Genomic DNA, 13,012 nt, shown 5'->3' on the forward strand with positions numbered 1-13,012 from the left:
CAGTAATCTGGCGCCTCGCTGTGTATCTCAAGTGGCCGTCGTCGACGATGGCGGCGGGTCTGGCGGCGGGCCCATGTCCCAAGTGCTGCCAGCGTGTGTGCCCCAAGGCAGTCAGCGTCACTCGGCGAAGAACGCGACCCGAGCACGGGCCGGCGTGGGTTTGGCCCTGGCCCTGGCCCTGGTGGTGCCTCGCCACTAAAATTATTATTCCCAGCTTTTGCATTTTCCCCACCCAACGACCCGCCCGCCGAGCGACATACTCACATTCTCCAACATACACCCATATTCTCTCCCCATACACAAGCACACACACACACAAAATGGCAAAGGGTCTCCGCGCAAGCAGCAAAAAGGCAAACCGCACAAAGCTGCGCGCCAGAGTATTCGGCCCTGTCGAGCAGGCGCGCATGGAACGCCTGCATGCCAAACTTCTCGAGACAGTCCAGCAACCCAAGCCAGAAAGTAACCAGATGGACACTGCTGAAGACAGTAAGCTGGTCGCATCCTCTCGCGCATGCCCGTCTGCTAACATGAGCCCAGCCAACACCGCAGCCGAGACCACCACCGCCGCCAACGAGGACGACTTGCCCAAAGGTTCGTCTTTTCTCACTGCTCCCATACCACGCTCCCTGTCCGACCCCTCCCCAAAGCCCCTCGACGCAGCACAGGACGACTGTGACCTCAGGAATCTGTGCTTCCACCTGGGCTTATGTTCCGATGTTGTTGGCTTCACCACAGACGGCCACCTCGAGTTTGCCTTTGACCCACTCCCTCCACATTGGTCGGGTAAGAATCAAGGGCTAACTCCATCCTGATGTAGACATGGACGTCGACGGCGCCCCCGCTGCCACCACCTCCACCTCCACAAAGAGCTCCTCCAACAAGTCCAAGGACAAGAGCCAGACCCGTAAACAGCTTCGTCGCAAGCCCTCCAACAAGGTCTCCTTTCCCACCTCGCGAGGCAAAGGCGCCCTCAAGCCCTTCAAGGGCCAGACAGCCGGACCCGGTCGCATTGGCAAACGACGATCATGATTAATGATTTTCTCCCTGGCGTTGATGGATGGCATTTCCCTGGCGTTTACAAACCTCTTGTTGTTTTCTCCAAAAAAGTAAGGGTTGGAAAGGATACCATGTCCCCCTGCGCGGACTTTTACTGCATGTATGCGCAATTCATAAGTCTATATTTGTATGTTAGCACCCAAGCATGTGACTGACAGTGCGACAACAATTGGTCTCAGCTGTTTGTCCACATCTCTTCCCTGATTGATGCATCTTGTTCTTCTCTTCTTAAACGCACGGCTAGGGATATGTGATGATATCTTGATGCCGTTGATCTTGGGAAGTTGGTGTGGAATTTTGATGGTAAAAGGGGCTTGAGAGGAAGGCAGTGGTTTCTTCCTTCCAAACTCGGGACCAAACAGCTTCAACCATGCATACATAGATTCACACATGAATTTTCTTTTAGTCACACAGGGCAGTGTATATATCAACAATCTCTTAAATAGCAACTGTCTTCACCACTTCTCTCATGAATTACATGCATAAATCACAGCTCCTCAACTTCTGGCCCCTGCCCTACACTCCTCTTTTTCAAATCCTTCACCACCATCCGTGCAATAACCTCATGTCCCATGGGCCTGAGATGAAAAACCCTCTTATAGCTATCCGGTAACAACCAGTGAACCTCATCCCCCAACCATCCTTCTCCCCCAACACCACCACCGGTACCCTTTTTTTCCTTTTCCTTATCCACAAACCCCATGCCATGCTCAATCTCCCAATCGGGATGCAATTCCACCGTCTTCTCCACCTCGCTCGCAATCTTACCCTGGAACGAAAACCTCGGCACCGCATCCCCCGTCTGATTCAACAACGCCGTGCTATTCTCGCCCTGGTCCACAGTCGCCCACTCGTAAAAGGCCAGTCCAGCGCGATTCGGCGCGGGCTCGACAACGCCGGTCTCGCAGTAGCGACCGCGTAACTGGCGGATTTCTGCATCGTAGTCGATGAAGTGGACGCCCGATCCGGCGTCTTCGACTGCTTGTGCTAAAATGCTGTTGACGCTGCGGACCATGTCGTTGAGTTTGCCGCGGAGGTCGCGGGTGAGGTATTGCTTCTCCCATTCGACATCTTTCCATATGGCCCACGTCACGTTGTCGCATGCTTCGTCGTCTGCGCCGAAGAATGTCGCATATCCTGTGTAGTATATGCTGCCGTGCTGCGGGTTCATCTTTTGCTTTGCTGCATCGACCAGGAGACTCGTGTTGTGGTATAATTCTGTCTCGTTGGCGATGCGAGCGCGTGCTTGATCAATAGCCTCTGCACAAGCGTCCTCGGCGGCCATATAGAATTGGTAGATGCATGCGCTTAGGATGCCGGTGAGACCAACATCGTTGCCGCCCGCTGATATGGTGAGTAGGTCGAGGTTCGAGGGCAGCGCTGGCACCTGGGTAGCGAGGATTTCGGTGCTAGTGGCGCCAGAACAGGCAAGGAATGTATGATTTCGGTTTGGATTCGTACCAAGGAGAGATATGTGTAGTATGTTGGGATAAGAGTGTGTGTAGCGGGAGCAGAGCCAGTCAAGGCGATGTCCGGAACCAAGACCAGCAGAGTACGAGTCGCCTATTGAAGCAAAACTTTGGATCCATGGGAACTTGACGGTGGGAGAAACAAGGGGAGTTTGGTTGACATTGTTAGATGGACTAGTCAGGGTGAGGACACTTGAGATCCATTTGGTTACACTTGAGGATAGCATGGTGATGGGTCTGAGATGGTGTAGTCGCAACACTCATGGCACTCCCAGGCATCCATGGTTTGACAAAATATCCTATAGCAAAGAAGCAGTGTCAGTTTCTGGCCATGTCAGATGCTGTATTGCACGTGTGGTTCAGCGAGCGGTCACGCGGTATAAGCAAAATGGCTGTTTGCGCGAATCGACCAAGCACGAGGTCGTTGTAGCACGGCTACTGGCTGAAATCGTCCACGACCAGACACTCACCAAAAGTCCATGTTTAGATAATACTGAATCCCTCTGCTGTGGCTGCAGTTACATGGCGTGTATTTTCCGCCACAAGATGAGAAATCCCTCGAATATGCACGTGCTGTCAAGGCCGCTCAGGTTGCTCGTTTGTCTACGATGTGGAATCGTCTCTTGATCATGAATTAAAGATTCTCGAATATAATTTCTCGTGTCTACCAACCCAAAGGTCCATGACTGGCACACTCTGGCCTGCATCCTCGACTGTCTTATCCCAGCCTTCGTCAACCAGCCCGCGAATCCTCTCTTGCAGCTCTGCACTCGCCAGCACCGCTTGCGCCTGATAAGGGCCCATGACACTAGCTCTCACAGCAGCGCTGACCACTGTCCTCGCATGGGAAAACAGAAACAGATAGGCAGCTTGCTGCAGTGGAACATGCAGAATGCGGGTGATGAGGCCCCATAGCGGGGCAAGGTGGGCGTTTATGTGCTCCGACGTGCGGAGGGCGACAGAAAAGGATGCAAGCGCTTCGACAGCTATATTCTTGCCTGCTACGCCATTCAAGCTGTGCTCACGCGTGTGTTGCTCGGTGCTATTGTACTGCGCTCGGAAGCTTCGATCCCAAACAGCAAGCAGCGCCCGGCCCTGTGCTATGCTAGCCCGTCGTGCCACAGTACACGGTGTGCTCGCATCAAAGTCATTATCCAGAGTTTCAATCTCTTTTGAGTCGCGATACCCGGCAAATACGTATGGGAGTGACGTGCTGGCGAGCGTTGATAGCGAGAGGCGGAGGAACGTGTTAAAGGCCGGCAGCTGTGACGCCGAGGGCGTCGCTGGCTTATGGTGCGCGAGATACGACTCTAAGCCGCTGCTAAAAGCAAAAGACCCTAGTGGCAGGGCCGAGTCGGCGAGCAAGAGGAGGGCATGCAGGGCAGCGTCTTGTTCGGCGGGGGAGAAGGAGGGTACAGGCGGGGATGGGCCGGCATTGGGAAGTGGCGAGAAAGGGGGAGTTGCAACTACGGCACCTGGGTTCAGCCGGGCCTTTGCATCTTGTAGTCGTCTTTCGAGGTCTGCTACCTCGTCCAGCAGGGCTTGCTGGTCTTGGGTTGGTGGTTTCATCTTGGAGGTCGGAAGAGGATGCGGCTAGCGAAAGGCTACAACGCGTGGCTTGGCGACATTACCGAACATAGCCAGGGATCCATTCTGGTGCATGCATACGCTTTACATGAGCACAAAGTAGACTAAGCTCGAAAAATGTTCATTGATGTCGTAGCATCTACAGCTGCAAAGTCGTCATATTCGTAATACTACCCTACCAGGGTGCCCAAAACTCCAATGAAGCCCATTGTATCATGAGACCTAGCCTAGCCCCGAACCAGCCCAAACAAACCGGCACTATGTTCATGAAAGAAAAGGGTATACCACACGTGAAACCACCTTTAGAAACCCACAACCCAAGCGCCCGAGAGAGAATAGCAATGTCGGCTCTAGGCCTCTGCGTCTTGCTTGCCCGCATCAACCTTTGGGATATCGGCAAACATGAGCGAGCCGCTGCCTTTGTTGGCCTCGAGACTCTTAGAGCTCGCCTTCTTGAACAGCGTCTGTGGCTTTGATCTGTAGCTTGGTTAACTCACATGCTCATGTAACCTTAGGCGCATGAAAGCGGACGACATGACTTACTTCTTCATGGCGTGTTTGGTCTTGAAGGCCTGCAGCTTCTGCGTGGCCGGGCTCATGATGTCGTCGGATGGCGAGACATACTTTGACTCCCTATCTTGACGTTAGTGTGACGCTATCGTATTAGGTGCATGCCTGGCCCAACGTACTGCTTGTCATCGAGACGCGAGTGTAGAACCTGACGATGATACTCAAGACTCTTAATCTTGGTCTTCTCTGGCGAATCCATGGCCTTGACCTTTGTGTTTGTGTCGCGCGCTGCGAGGACGTTGGGAGCCATTGAGGTAAGATGGATTTGGTGGTGGTGATGCAAGATGTATGTCGCTTTATTTTTGCTTTTTTCTGTCTCTGGTGGTGTGAAAAGCTAGATGTAGTCGGTGTCAAGTCGAGGCAAAGCGATTCCTTTATGCTTTGGCTGCGTCGGGTTGTGGTGGTAATAGTCGTCGACTTTGCACGTGTTTATATTGGACATGTCGCGTGGGGCAACGGCAGGGAACGCGTCCTTCACGTCATTACCCGGGCGTGGTTGCCTCCTTCCACCCTGGGATCTCTGCCCGGTTTGGGCCATGACGCCTCACCTGGTTGGCTGTCACTGCCTGTCTCTCCACCCGCGGGCCCTGTCAGGGTTGGGTGAGTCACCGTTGATCCACTCGCCTTTGTTTGGCACAGACAATCCATACTAATTGCTTTGGCATTCTCTTCCTCCCATCACTCCCCCAACTTGCATACAACCTATCATGTTTATCTAGCCCACGCCCATTGAAACATTGCTGAGACCGAGAAAGTACCCTCAGGCCATCTAGTAAAACATGCGAACTCATGTCGTCTGAACATGCACACAACTCTGATCGTACATGCTCCCCGCTGCCAAAACACCAACGCTATGTATGGAATGCGGCCCATGGCCACCCGTAAAACGCCAACGTATCCAAGGCACCCCCTGGTGCTTGGCCTCAAAACTTGCCCTCCACGCTCTTGTAAAATGGTAACAAAAAAAGGGTACCCAAAGAAATGCAGCTAATATACAGGACGCACCGGGTACATGAAAAAGGGAAGCCAGACGGAAGTCGTAGTAGATATTACAAATGCACGCGCATCGTGTCGTTGCTGCCAAACGCCTTGCCACAGTTGGGGCACTTGCGCGCTCGGTTCGTGAGCCGGTCTTGCACGCACTGGTCGCAGAACATGTGCCCGCACGTTTTGATGACCGTGTTCTTGAGCTTGCTCTTGCAAATCTGACACTGGATCAGCAGCTCCATCGTCGACACTTCTGAACTCTGGTTGGCCGTGCTCTTCTTCTTGTAGATTTGCACCTGCTTCTCCAGTCCAGCAACTTGCGCTGCCAGCTTGTCTCGCTCCGTTTCCGATTCCCGTTGCGCGTGCTTTGCCGCCAGGCACGTTGCGTCCTTGGTTTCGACAAGCTTCTTGAGCTCGGCGATTTGGCTGACCTGGCCCTCGGACGTAATGGCGTTCTCGCTGACTTTTTGTTGCAGCTGGCGGTGCTGAATAGAAAGCTCGTCGATCTGCGATCGCATTTCTGCTGTTTGCTTCTCCAGTTTGTCTACCAGCGATCGACTGAGCGAATCTGCCTCTTTCAACTGTGCCACAACTTCCGTGGCTTTGGTCGACTGGGCGCGGAGGATTCGAATTTGCTGTTCCAACTCGCCTTTGGTCTTCATTGCGGCGAAAAACTTTTGATCCGCCTTGGCCTTGTCTGCGTGTGCCTTGGCAATATTCTCTTCCCATGTCGCAATCTCGGCAATTTTCTTGCTTGCAATTGCTTGCGCCTTCTTCCATGCTGCTTCCATGGCCGGTAGCTCGTTACTCAAGATTTGAGCTTGACTCTCAAGCTTCAAAACCTTGGCCCGCAGTTGCTCCGGAGTCAAGTCGTCCAGCTCCATGGATTGCTGTCCCATGGATGCTTGCTGTTCGGCAATTTGCAGTCGCAGTCGCTCGCATTCTGACTCGAGCGCCGCAATCCGGCTGTCACAAGCACTCACGAGTTGTTTCGATTGCTCGATAGACTCCTTGGAATCCTTATGGCTGGCCTCCAGAACGTTATTCTTACTTACAAGCTCGTCGCGAGCGTTTCGGATACGGGCACAGTTTGCTTCTGCTTGTGAAACATGGCTTGCGTGTTCCGCCAGGGTTGTACGCACTTCCTCGTCCACTTTGATCCGGTATGCTGTTCGCTCAGCCTGACTCTTTTGCGCTTCCTCGCGCAAGGAAATGTTTTGGGCTTCCAGGTTGTTGATGCGTTTAATGACGTCTTCATGCTGACTTTTAATCGCCTTGAAAAGATCTGTCTTTGCATAATCATCATCAGAGAGCCCGGTAAGTTTGACTTTCAATGTCGTAATCTCTTCTGTGAGTTTCTTGTTCTCCTGCTCCATCTGTTCTAGATGCTCTTTCCTCTTAGCCGCCTCAGCCAAAGCTTGGTTTTTTGCAGTCTCCAGCTCCTCACTGATTGGTCCTGGTGAGGCGCCGTTGGCTGCATCTGTTCCGTTGCTAGCTGAAGGGGGCTCTTCCTTTGCTACAGTGCTGGTCCCAACTGCTTGTTGCTCAAGCTTCTGAACCTGAGCACTTTTCAATCGATCAAGTTTCTTTTCAGCAACAAGATAGCGGTGAGTAGCGGTATCCAGTCGGTCCGACAATTGCTCCTTTTCTGTCGCAACCTGCTGGAGTCGAATGACATGATCCTTTTCGCTAGCTAGAAGTTCTGACAGCTTTTTCTGAAGTTGAGCGACCTCCGGGCTGGCTGCAGGAAACTTGGCAAAAAGAGAGGAGAGTGAGGAGAGAATCTTTTCCCTGCGCTTGGACAAGTGTTGCTTAAAGGCCTCATTGTTGTCGCCAAGAAGGGCGGCAGGGACTGAAGGAGTAGACTCAGAAGCGGACGATGATGCAGGCAGCTCGTCAGCCCCCCGGAGTTTGATTTCATCGATAAGCTAAGAAGGCATTAGCGTCACCTCAATCAAAACCCGAGGGTATACTGACCTGATCAAACCATGCATCGATTGTTCGCAGATGGGCGTCGTGGTGCTTCGAACGGCTCTCCAACTCGCTCAGTTGTGACTCGACGGTAGCCTTTTCGCGTTTGAACTCGCGCATCTGGCGGAGAATAGCATCCTTCTGGAAAGCCTGTCATGTTGCAGTGTCAGCAGGGGCGTGCGCCGGGGCCGGTAGCGAAGACGGGCGGTGATCGGGGGAGGGGGGCGAACCTCAAGATCATCTTTCCAGGGCAGGTCAGCGTCGGGGTGAGAGCGGGCCCCGTTGACCGCCACGGCCTGCCTCTTTGCAGGAGGAGCAGCGTCGTCAGTGATGGGCCGCTTGCGGTCCTCCATCTTGACAGCGTCAAGCGATGGGGGTGCGACGGTCCTGGCTTCGAGCCTCATCGAGGAGACGCCGACTGTGTCTGAAGGGGCAGCGAGACGCGCACGCGATCAGACCATGAAGGGAGCAGCGAGCGAGCGGCCGAGATGCAAGCGGGCGGCTGGCGAGCGTCGTGATGGCAGCGGAAGGGGGAGGTTGGGGGGGGGGAATGTCGTGTGAGGCCGTCGCAGCAGGTGGTGAGCGAGGAGACGGTGGGCGTCGAGCGAAGAGAGTTGCTTGGGTGCCAAGCGGGTGGCTAGTGTCGCGCTAGCCCACGCAGGTGTGGTCTGTGTCGGGGGCGCGCGCCGCCACGCCCTCTGTTTCTCTCTCTCCATCTCTCTCCTCAATGTGACGAGGGACTTGATATCAGCCAGCGTGCCCCAACACCACCATGTCTGCAGACCAAGGCCCCAGCCCGCCGTCGGCTGCGGCTACGGGCAGTGACAAGGCGCCGGCTCCCAAGGCCGCGGCAACATTTAGTTCCTTCATCAACAGTGCGTCGTCCCATGTCACCCCAAGGCACCGACTGGGCTAAGTCATGACTAGAGAATACGACGGGCAAAAAGTTTGCGCCCAAAGCTGCGCGACGACGGCCAGTCGCTGACTCTGTGCCTGGCTCGACACCGGTGCCATCATCTACGCCTGCGCCAGAAACACCAGCATCCACTGCAGAACCGCAGGTAGAGCCCCAGTCCTCCAATGCACCCGCCGTCGCACCATCCACTCCTGCCCAATTGCCTACCCCAGCCGCGACACAAGACCTCGCAGTGATAGTCGATCCTACGCCTAGCGATGCTCCACCAGACCCTGCGCCGACCAATGTACACGTCCAGTCGCAAGTAGAGGGGGAGTCGCATCTGGCTGCGGAACACCCACCGGCCCAGGGCCTGACTACCCAGTACCTCGAGGACGACATCCAATCCGGCAGATCGCCCAAGAGACGGCGCATAGAACACTCCGCAGGACCACCGCAATACACAGACGAAGCAAGCCCACACCAGCAGCCAGATGCAGCAGGAGTGCAGGATGGGGCACAGTCACCAAGCGCCGACACTGCGCAACACCCCAGTGACTCACAGGTGCTTCCGCAACCACGAAAGAGGAGGAATCCACCTTGGGTAGCGGTAAACGACCCTGCCGGAAGCGATGGGCAAGCAGCGGCTGCTGCTGCACCTACCCAAATTTCTCGCCAGCTCCCCAAATCACGTGCAAGGAAAAACGCTACCGAGCCCGCCACTGCTCAAGACAGCCAAGATACACCAGCTGTGCCGAAGAAAACGAGGAAACCCAAAAAGAACAGGGCCGCTCTGAGCAGCGAGGTTGTCGAGGGGCCTGAGAGCGAGGTCGGACGCATCGCCGACGAGATTGTAGCTGCCGCTGTACAGCGCAAGCCCAAGGCAAGAAGACGAAAGAGAGCCATTACCGAGGGCGAGGAAATTGATGGGGTTGAGGGCGATGCTGGCACGACGCAGGAAAAGAAGCGCAAGGGACGGCCACCACGGGAGAATACCCCATCAGATGCAGAAAATCAAGTCATCGACCCCGATGTTACTTACATGGACTCTCTCGCTGCCCGTACAGTCCGCTGGGGAAAGCTGTCTGCCCGAGAGAAGGAAATGCGTACCATAGACTGGGAGGCGGTCAAACGGCGTCGGAGGGAGGAAGACTCGAAGATCATAGTCTCTAAAGCAGAACAGGAAGCAGCAGACAGGGCTCTAGCCGAGGCAGGTGCAGAAATCGCTGCACAAGCCGAACGAAGACCTCAACTACGACTGAACGCAGATGGTATCTTGGAGCTGGTTCCCGACTCTGGAACAATTGATCGAGGAGGTGACGCGGAAAGGGAGCTGGACGCAATGATCGTTACTGAAGACCAAGACATCACTGCTCGCCTAACGACCCGTAGCTTCATGAAGAACAACAAACGTTTCCCCAACGAGTTTCTCCTACCAGGCCAAGGACGTCGTTGGAATAGCGAACTTACCGAACTCTTCTATCAGGGCCTGCGATCTTTCGGCACAGATTTCCAAATGATATCTCAAATGTTTCCAGGCTTTACCCGGCGCTCCATCAAAACAAAGTTCACTCGTGAAGAGCGCGAGAACCCTCAAGGCGTCAAGGAAGCGTTGCAAGGTCGTAGCGAACTCACTAATGGTGGCTGGGGTGTCTTCCTTGAGAAATCAAACAAGACAGAAGAGTCGTTTGCTGACGCAGATGAGATCAAGCGCCAGATGGCTGCTAAGGAAGCAGAGTTTAAGGAACGAATCGCAGCCGCCCACGCAGAGGCCCAGGAAAGGAAACGTCAACGAGAGCTAGCTGGTATTGACGAAGACGGAAATCCCTTGGGTGATGGGGCTGCGAACAAGGAAAATGGCAAGGGAAAGAAGAAGAGGGGGAAGAATAAGCAAGTGGCATTTCAGGAGGAGCAGGGTGTGGAGATTGTGGGACATGTTGGTGATGACGATACCTGGGGTCAAGAGTGAGCTCTGTGGGAATCGAAGCCCATCAGACAGGTATATCCTAGTAGATAAACGGGTGACGGGAAATCACCTGAATACGCAAGCTAGCCATGCGATAATACGACTCAATGGTTAACGAAATACGATACCCAGTCAAAGAATTTTTTTCGAAAAAGGTCAGTCTTTTCGCTCTGATCACATTGTTACTTTACTTCTTTCCGTGCATTTGTCGAAAAACATTGAGCATGGCACTGAAGGTATGGGCTGCAACATGATTATTAAGAGGTATTCATATTATCGTTATCGTCTATACGTTATCCTTTCCCAAACGCCTTACTTTAATGCACCAAAAAAATCCAAAACATTCTTGCATATACATCATGGCAGTACAGGGTTTACTTTGCAGCAAACCTACTCTTAGCCCTCAACTTAGCTCCAAAGAAATACAACACATAGACACCAACACTACATCCTGCGGACAAGCCCGCAAGCAACGACACACCGCGGTCGACGCCCAAATTGTGGAAAAGCGGGTAGGAGAAATGAATGGCGGCGGTTGCCAGGGCACTTCTGAGGAAATCGTTGCCAGCAAATAGACTAGCCGCGTACTGAGGGTACACAAGCGGCAAGTAGAGGAAGATACACTGGATAATCAGGAAGATACCGATGGTCGTGATGACGATACCGATACACGACACGATCCAGTGGATATCCGGGTTACTCGTCCATCCGAAGATGAAGAGACCAATCGGTACGAGAAAGGTAACGAACAGGGCGGGGATGAGGCGGCGCTCTGGGCTACCGAGACCGTGGAGCCGGATGCTGGGCTCGACGCGGTAGTAGATGTACCACCAGTACCATGTTATACTGATGATGACGCCGACGGTGACGGACAGGAAGGTCAGGCCCAGCTCGCCGAGGTTGAAGTGGTACATTTCGTTGTAGACGAGGGGGAAGGCTTCGAAGAAGGAGTAGAAGATTCCGTATACAATGGCAGTGTAGACGGCGGTGAAGGCGATGCTAGGGTCTAGCAGCATGAGTTCAAAGGGGCGCCAGAGAGCTTCGGTGGCAATGGCGCGGGGTGTGAGGTTTGCCTGGTCGATTTCGGATTGGCTTTTTAGCTTGTCGTTGCCGGTCAGGAGGCGGAGGCGCTGGGCGCGGCGGAGGAGAATGGTTGCCGAGGAGGTCTCTGGGAGGAAGAAGAAGAGAGCTAGGAAGATGGGTCCGTTCATCCAGAGCATCTCCCAGAGGGACCAGCGCCAGTTCTCGGCTGCGACACTGAATCCGCTGATGATGGGGCCGAGGGCTGGGCCGCAGGTTGCGGCGAAGGCCCAGAGAGAGAGCACATAGGGGAGCTTGATCAGGCTGTAGATGTCTTGGAGGGTGGCTCCGCCAGTAGCAAGACAGGGACTTCCGAAGAAGCCTTGGAGGAAGCGGAGAACGATGAGTCCGGCGAAGTTGTCAACCAGTGCGGTTGGGACGAGGAGAATGACGAAGATGGCATAGGAGATGATGTATGGTGGGTTTCGACCGATGACTGGGATCTCACTCAATGGCGAGAACAGGAGTGGTCCGATACCATATGCCAACACATACATTGACAGGCCAAGGGAGGCGGCTCCGATTTGAACGCCGAATCGTGCCATGACACCGGGTATACTGGGGCTGTAGATTGCACTGCCCATGTACACGCCCATGGTGTACATGAGAATCAGGCTGAGGACGACGGCCTTCTTGCCAAACGACCAGTTTTGCGGGTTGGACTCGTCGTCAGTGTCGTACCAGTCTACCAGTATGGTACCATCATCGAGTTTCTCGGGCTCGATTGGACGGCTGGGCCCGCGCTCTACGGTTGCCAATGAGAATTGCTGTTCGAGATCGGCTTGCGTAGTTGACTTGTGCAGGGCTGTTCGTGTTCCTACACGGGAAATCTGTGTTCGTGCAGTGTGTTGTGTTCGTGCGGTTTGCACCTTTTCCAAGTCGGTGGCGGATTCATCTTCGCTCTCTGACTCTCGCCTTTCCGCTGATGCTTCTACGGGGGGTTCGTTACACACTTCTTCAGTTGCAGGGCCCTCTTTCTCAATCTGTGGGTCATGAGAGAATTCTGAGCTTAGACGCTTTGGCAAGGGGCGTGTGTGCTGGGTGTAGGCTGTGGGTATGACAAAGTCTGGGCGTTCCTCCGGATACTGGAGTAGGCGGTTGTTGGTAAGGTATCTGAGGATCTGCCCAATCGGGGCGTCCCGAATGAGGGCCGATACCATTTTGCGAAAGTGGCTTGGGGCTTTGATTGGCTGGGGTACTCTTATGTAAAATACGAAGGGCGAGTCTGGGAAGAAGGATGTTCTTGTGGTAAACTGGCTGATGATGTTTGTATTGGTTTGATGCAACTACAATTGAGCGACAATGGACTACATTTATCTTGTATTCCACACAGCTCTTCTTCGTGCCACACAAAGCTCTACGGACTTGCTTGGTAAATCCATTGTGCCAAGGTTTCGTAATGCGGCATCTTACAAAGCGCATGCGACA

At 54.0% G+C, this 13,012-nt stretch overlaps 7 protein-coding genes across 7 annotated transcripts; 2 read left to right on the forward strand and 5 right to left on the reverse strand.

Moving 5' to 3' along the window:
• Positions 1 to 320: 320 nt before the first annotated feature.
• COCCADRAFT_105375 (uncharacterized protein) lies at positions 321 to 1,032 on the forward strand (the record flags this gene model as incomplete). Its single annotated transcript, XM_007717629.1, has 3 exons — positions 321 to 489; positions 541 to 786; positions 821 to 1,032. 3 exons carry the CDS (start codon positions 321 to 323, stop codon positions 1,030 to 1,032), a joined length of 627 nt encoding a protein of 208 aa, XP_007715819.1.
• Positions 1,033 to 1,546: 514 nt separating this feature from the next.
• Positions 1,547 to 2,755, reverse strand: COCCADRAFT_105392 (uncharacterized protein; the record flags this gene model as incomplete). Its single annotated transcript, XM_007717630.1, has 1 exon — positions 1,547 to 2,755. The coding sequence occupies one exon, from the start codon at positions 2,753 to 2,755 to the stop codon at positions 1,547 to 1,549; it is 1,209 nt and encodes a 402-aa protein (XP_007715820.1).
• Positions 2,756 to 3,155: 400 nt separating this feature from the next.
• COCCADRAFT_105342 (uncharacterized protein) lies at positions 3,156 to 4,097 on the reverse strand (the record flags this gene model as incomplete). The annotated part of the gene is made up of 1 exon (XM_007717631.1): positions 3,156 to 4,097. One exon carries the CDS (start codon positions 4,095 to 4,097, stop codon positions 3,156 to 3,158), a length of 942 nt encoding a protein of 313 aa, XP_007715821.1.
• A 368-nt stretch (positions 4,098 to 4,465) lies between these two features.
• On the reverse strand, positions 4,466 to 4,935 carry COCCADRAFT_105356 (uncharacterized protein; the record flags this gene model as incomplete). The annotated part of the gene is made up of 3 exons (XM_007717632.1): positions 4,466 to 4,592; positions 4,659 to 4,748; positions 4,805 to 4,935. 3 exons carry the CDS (start codon positions 4,933 to 4,935, stop codon positions 4,466 to 4,468), a joined length of 348 nt encoding a protein of 115 aa, XP_007715822.1.
• Positions 4,936 to 5,734: 799 nt separating this feature from the next.
• COCCADRAFT_105361 (uncharacterized protein) lies at positions 5,735 to 8,047 on the reverse strand (the record flags this gene model as incomplete). Its single annotated transcript, XM_007717633.1, has 3 exons — positions 5,735 to 7,600; positions 7,650 to 7,793; positions 7,874 to 8,047. 3 exons carry the CDS (start codon positions 8,045 to 8,047, stop codon positions 5,735 to 5,737), a joined length of 2,184 nt encoding a protein of 727 aa, XP_007715823.1.
• Positions 8,048 to 8,415: 368 nt separating this feature from the next.
• COCCADRAFT_105350 (uncharacterized protein) lies at positions 8,416 to 10,507 on the forward strand (the record flags this gene model as incomplete). Its single annotated transcript, XM_007717634.1, has 2 exons — positions 8,416 to 8,518; positions 8,571 to 10,507. The coding sequence occupies 2 exons, from the start codon at positions 8,416 to 8,418 to the stop codon at positions 10,505 to 10,507; spliced, it is 2,040 nt and encodes a 679-aa protein (XP_007715824.1).
• A 371-nt stretch (positions 10,508 to 10,878) lies between these two features.
• Positions 10,879 to 12,744, reverse strand: COCCADRAFT_105388 (uncharacterized protein; the record flags this gene model as incomplete). The annotated part of the gene is made up of 1 exon (XM_007717635.1): positions 10,879 to 12,744. The coding sequence occupies one exon, from the start codon at positions 12,742 to 12,744 to the stop codon at positions 10,879 to 10,881; it is 1,866 nt and encodes a 621-aa protein (XP_007715825.1).
• Positions 12,745 to 13,012: the final 268 nt, after the last annotated feature.

This window comes from Bipolaris zeicola (genome assembly GCF_000523435.1).
Source record: "Bipolaris zeicola 26-R-13 unplaced genomic scaffold scaffold_188, whole genome shotgun sequence".
NCBI classification, from domain to species: domain Eukaryota; kingdom Fungi; phylum Ascomycota; class Dothideomycetes; order Pleosporales; family Pleosporaceae; genus Bipolaris; species Bipolaris zeicola.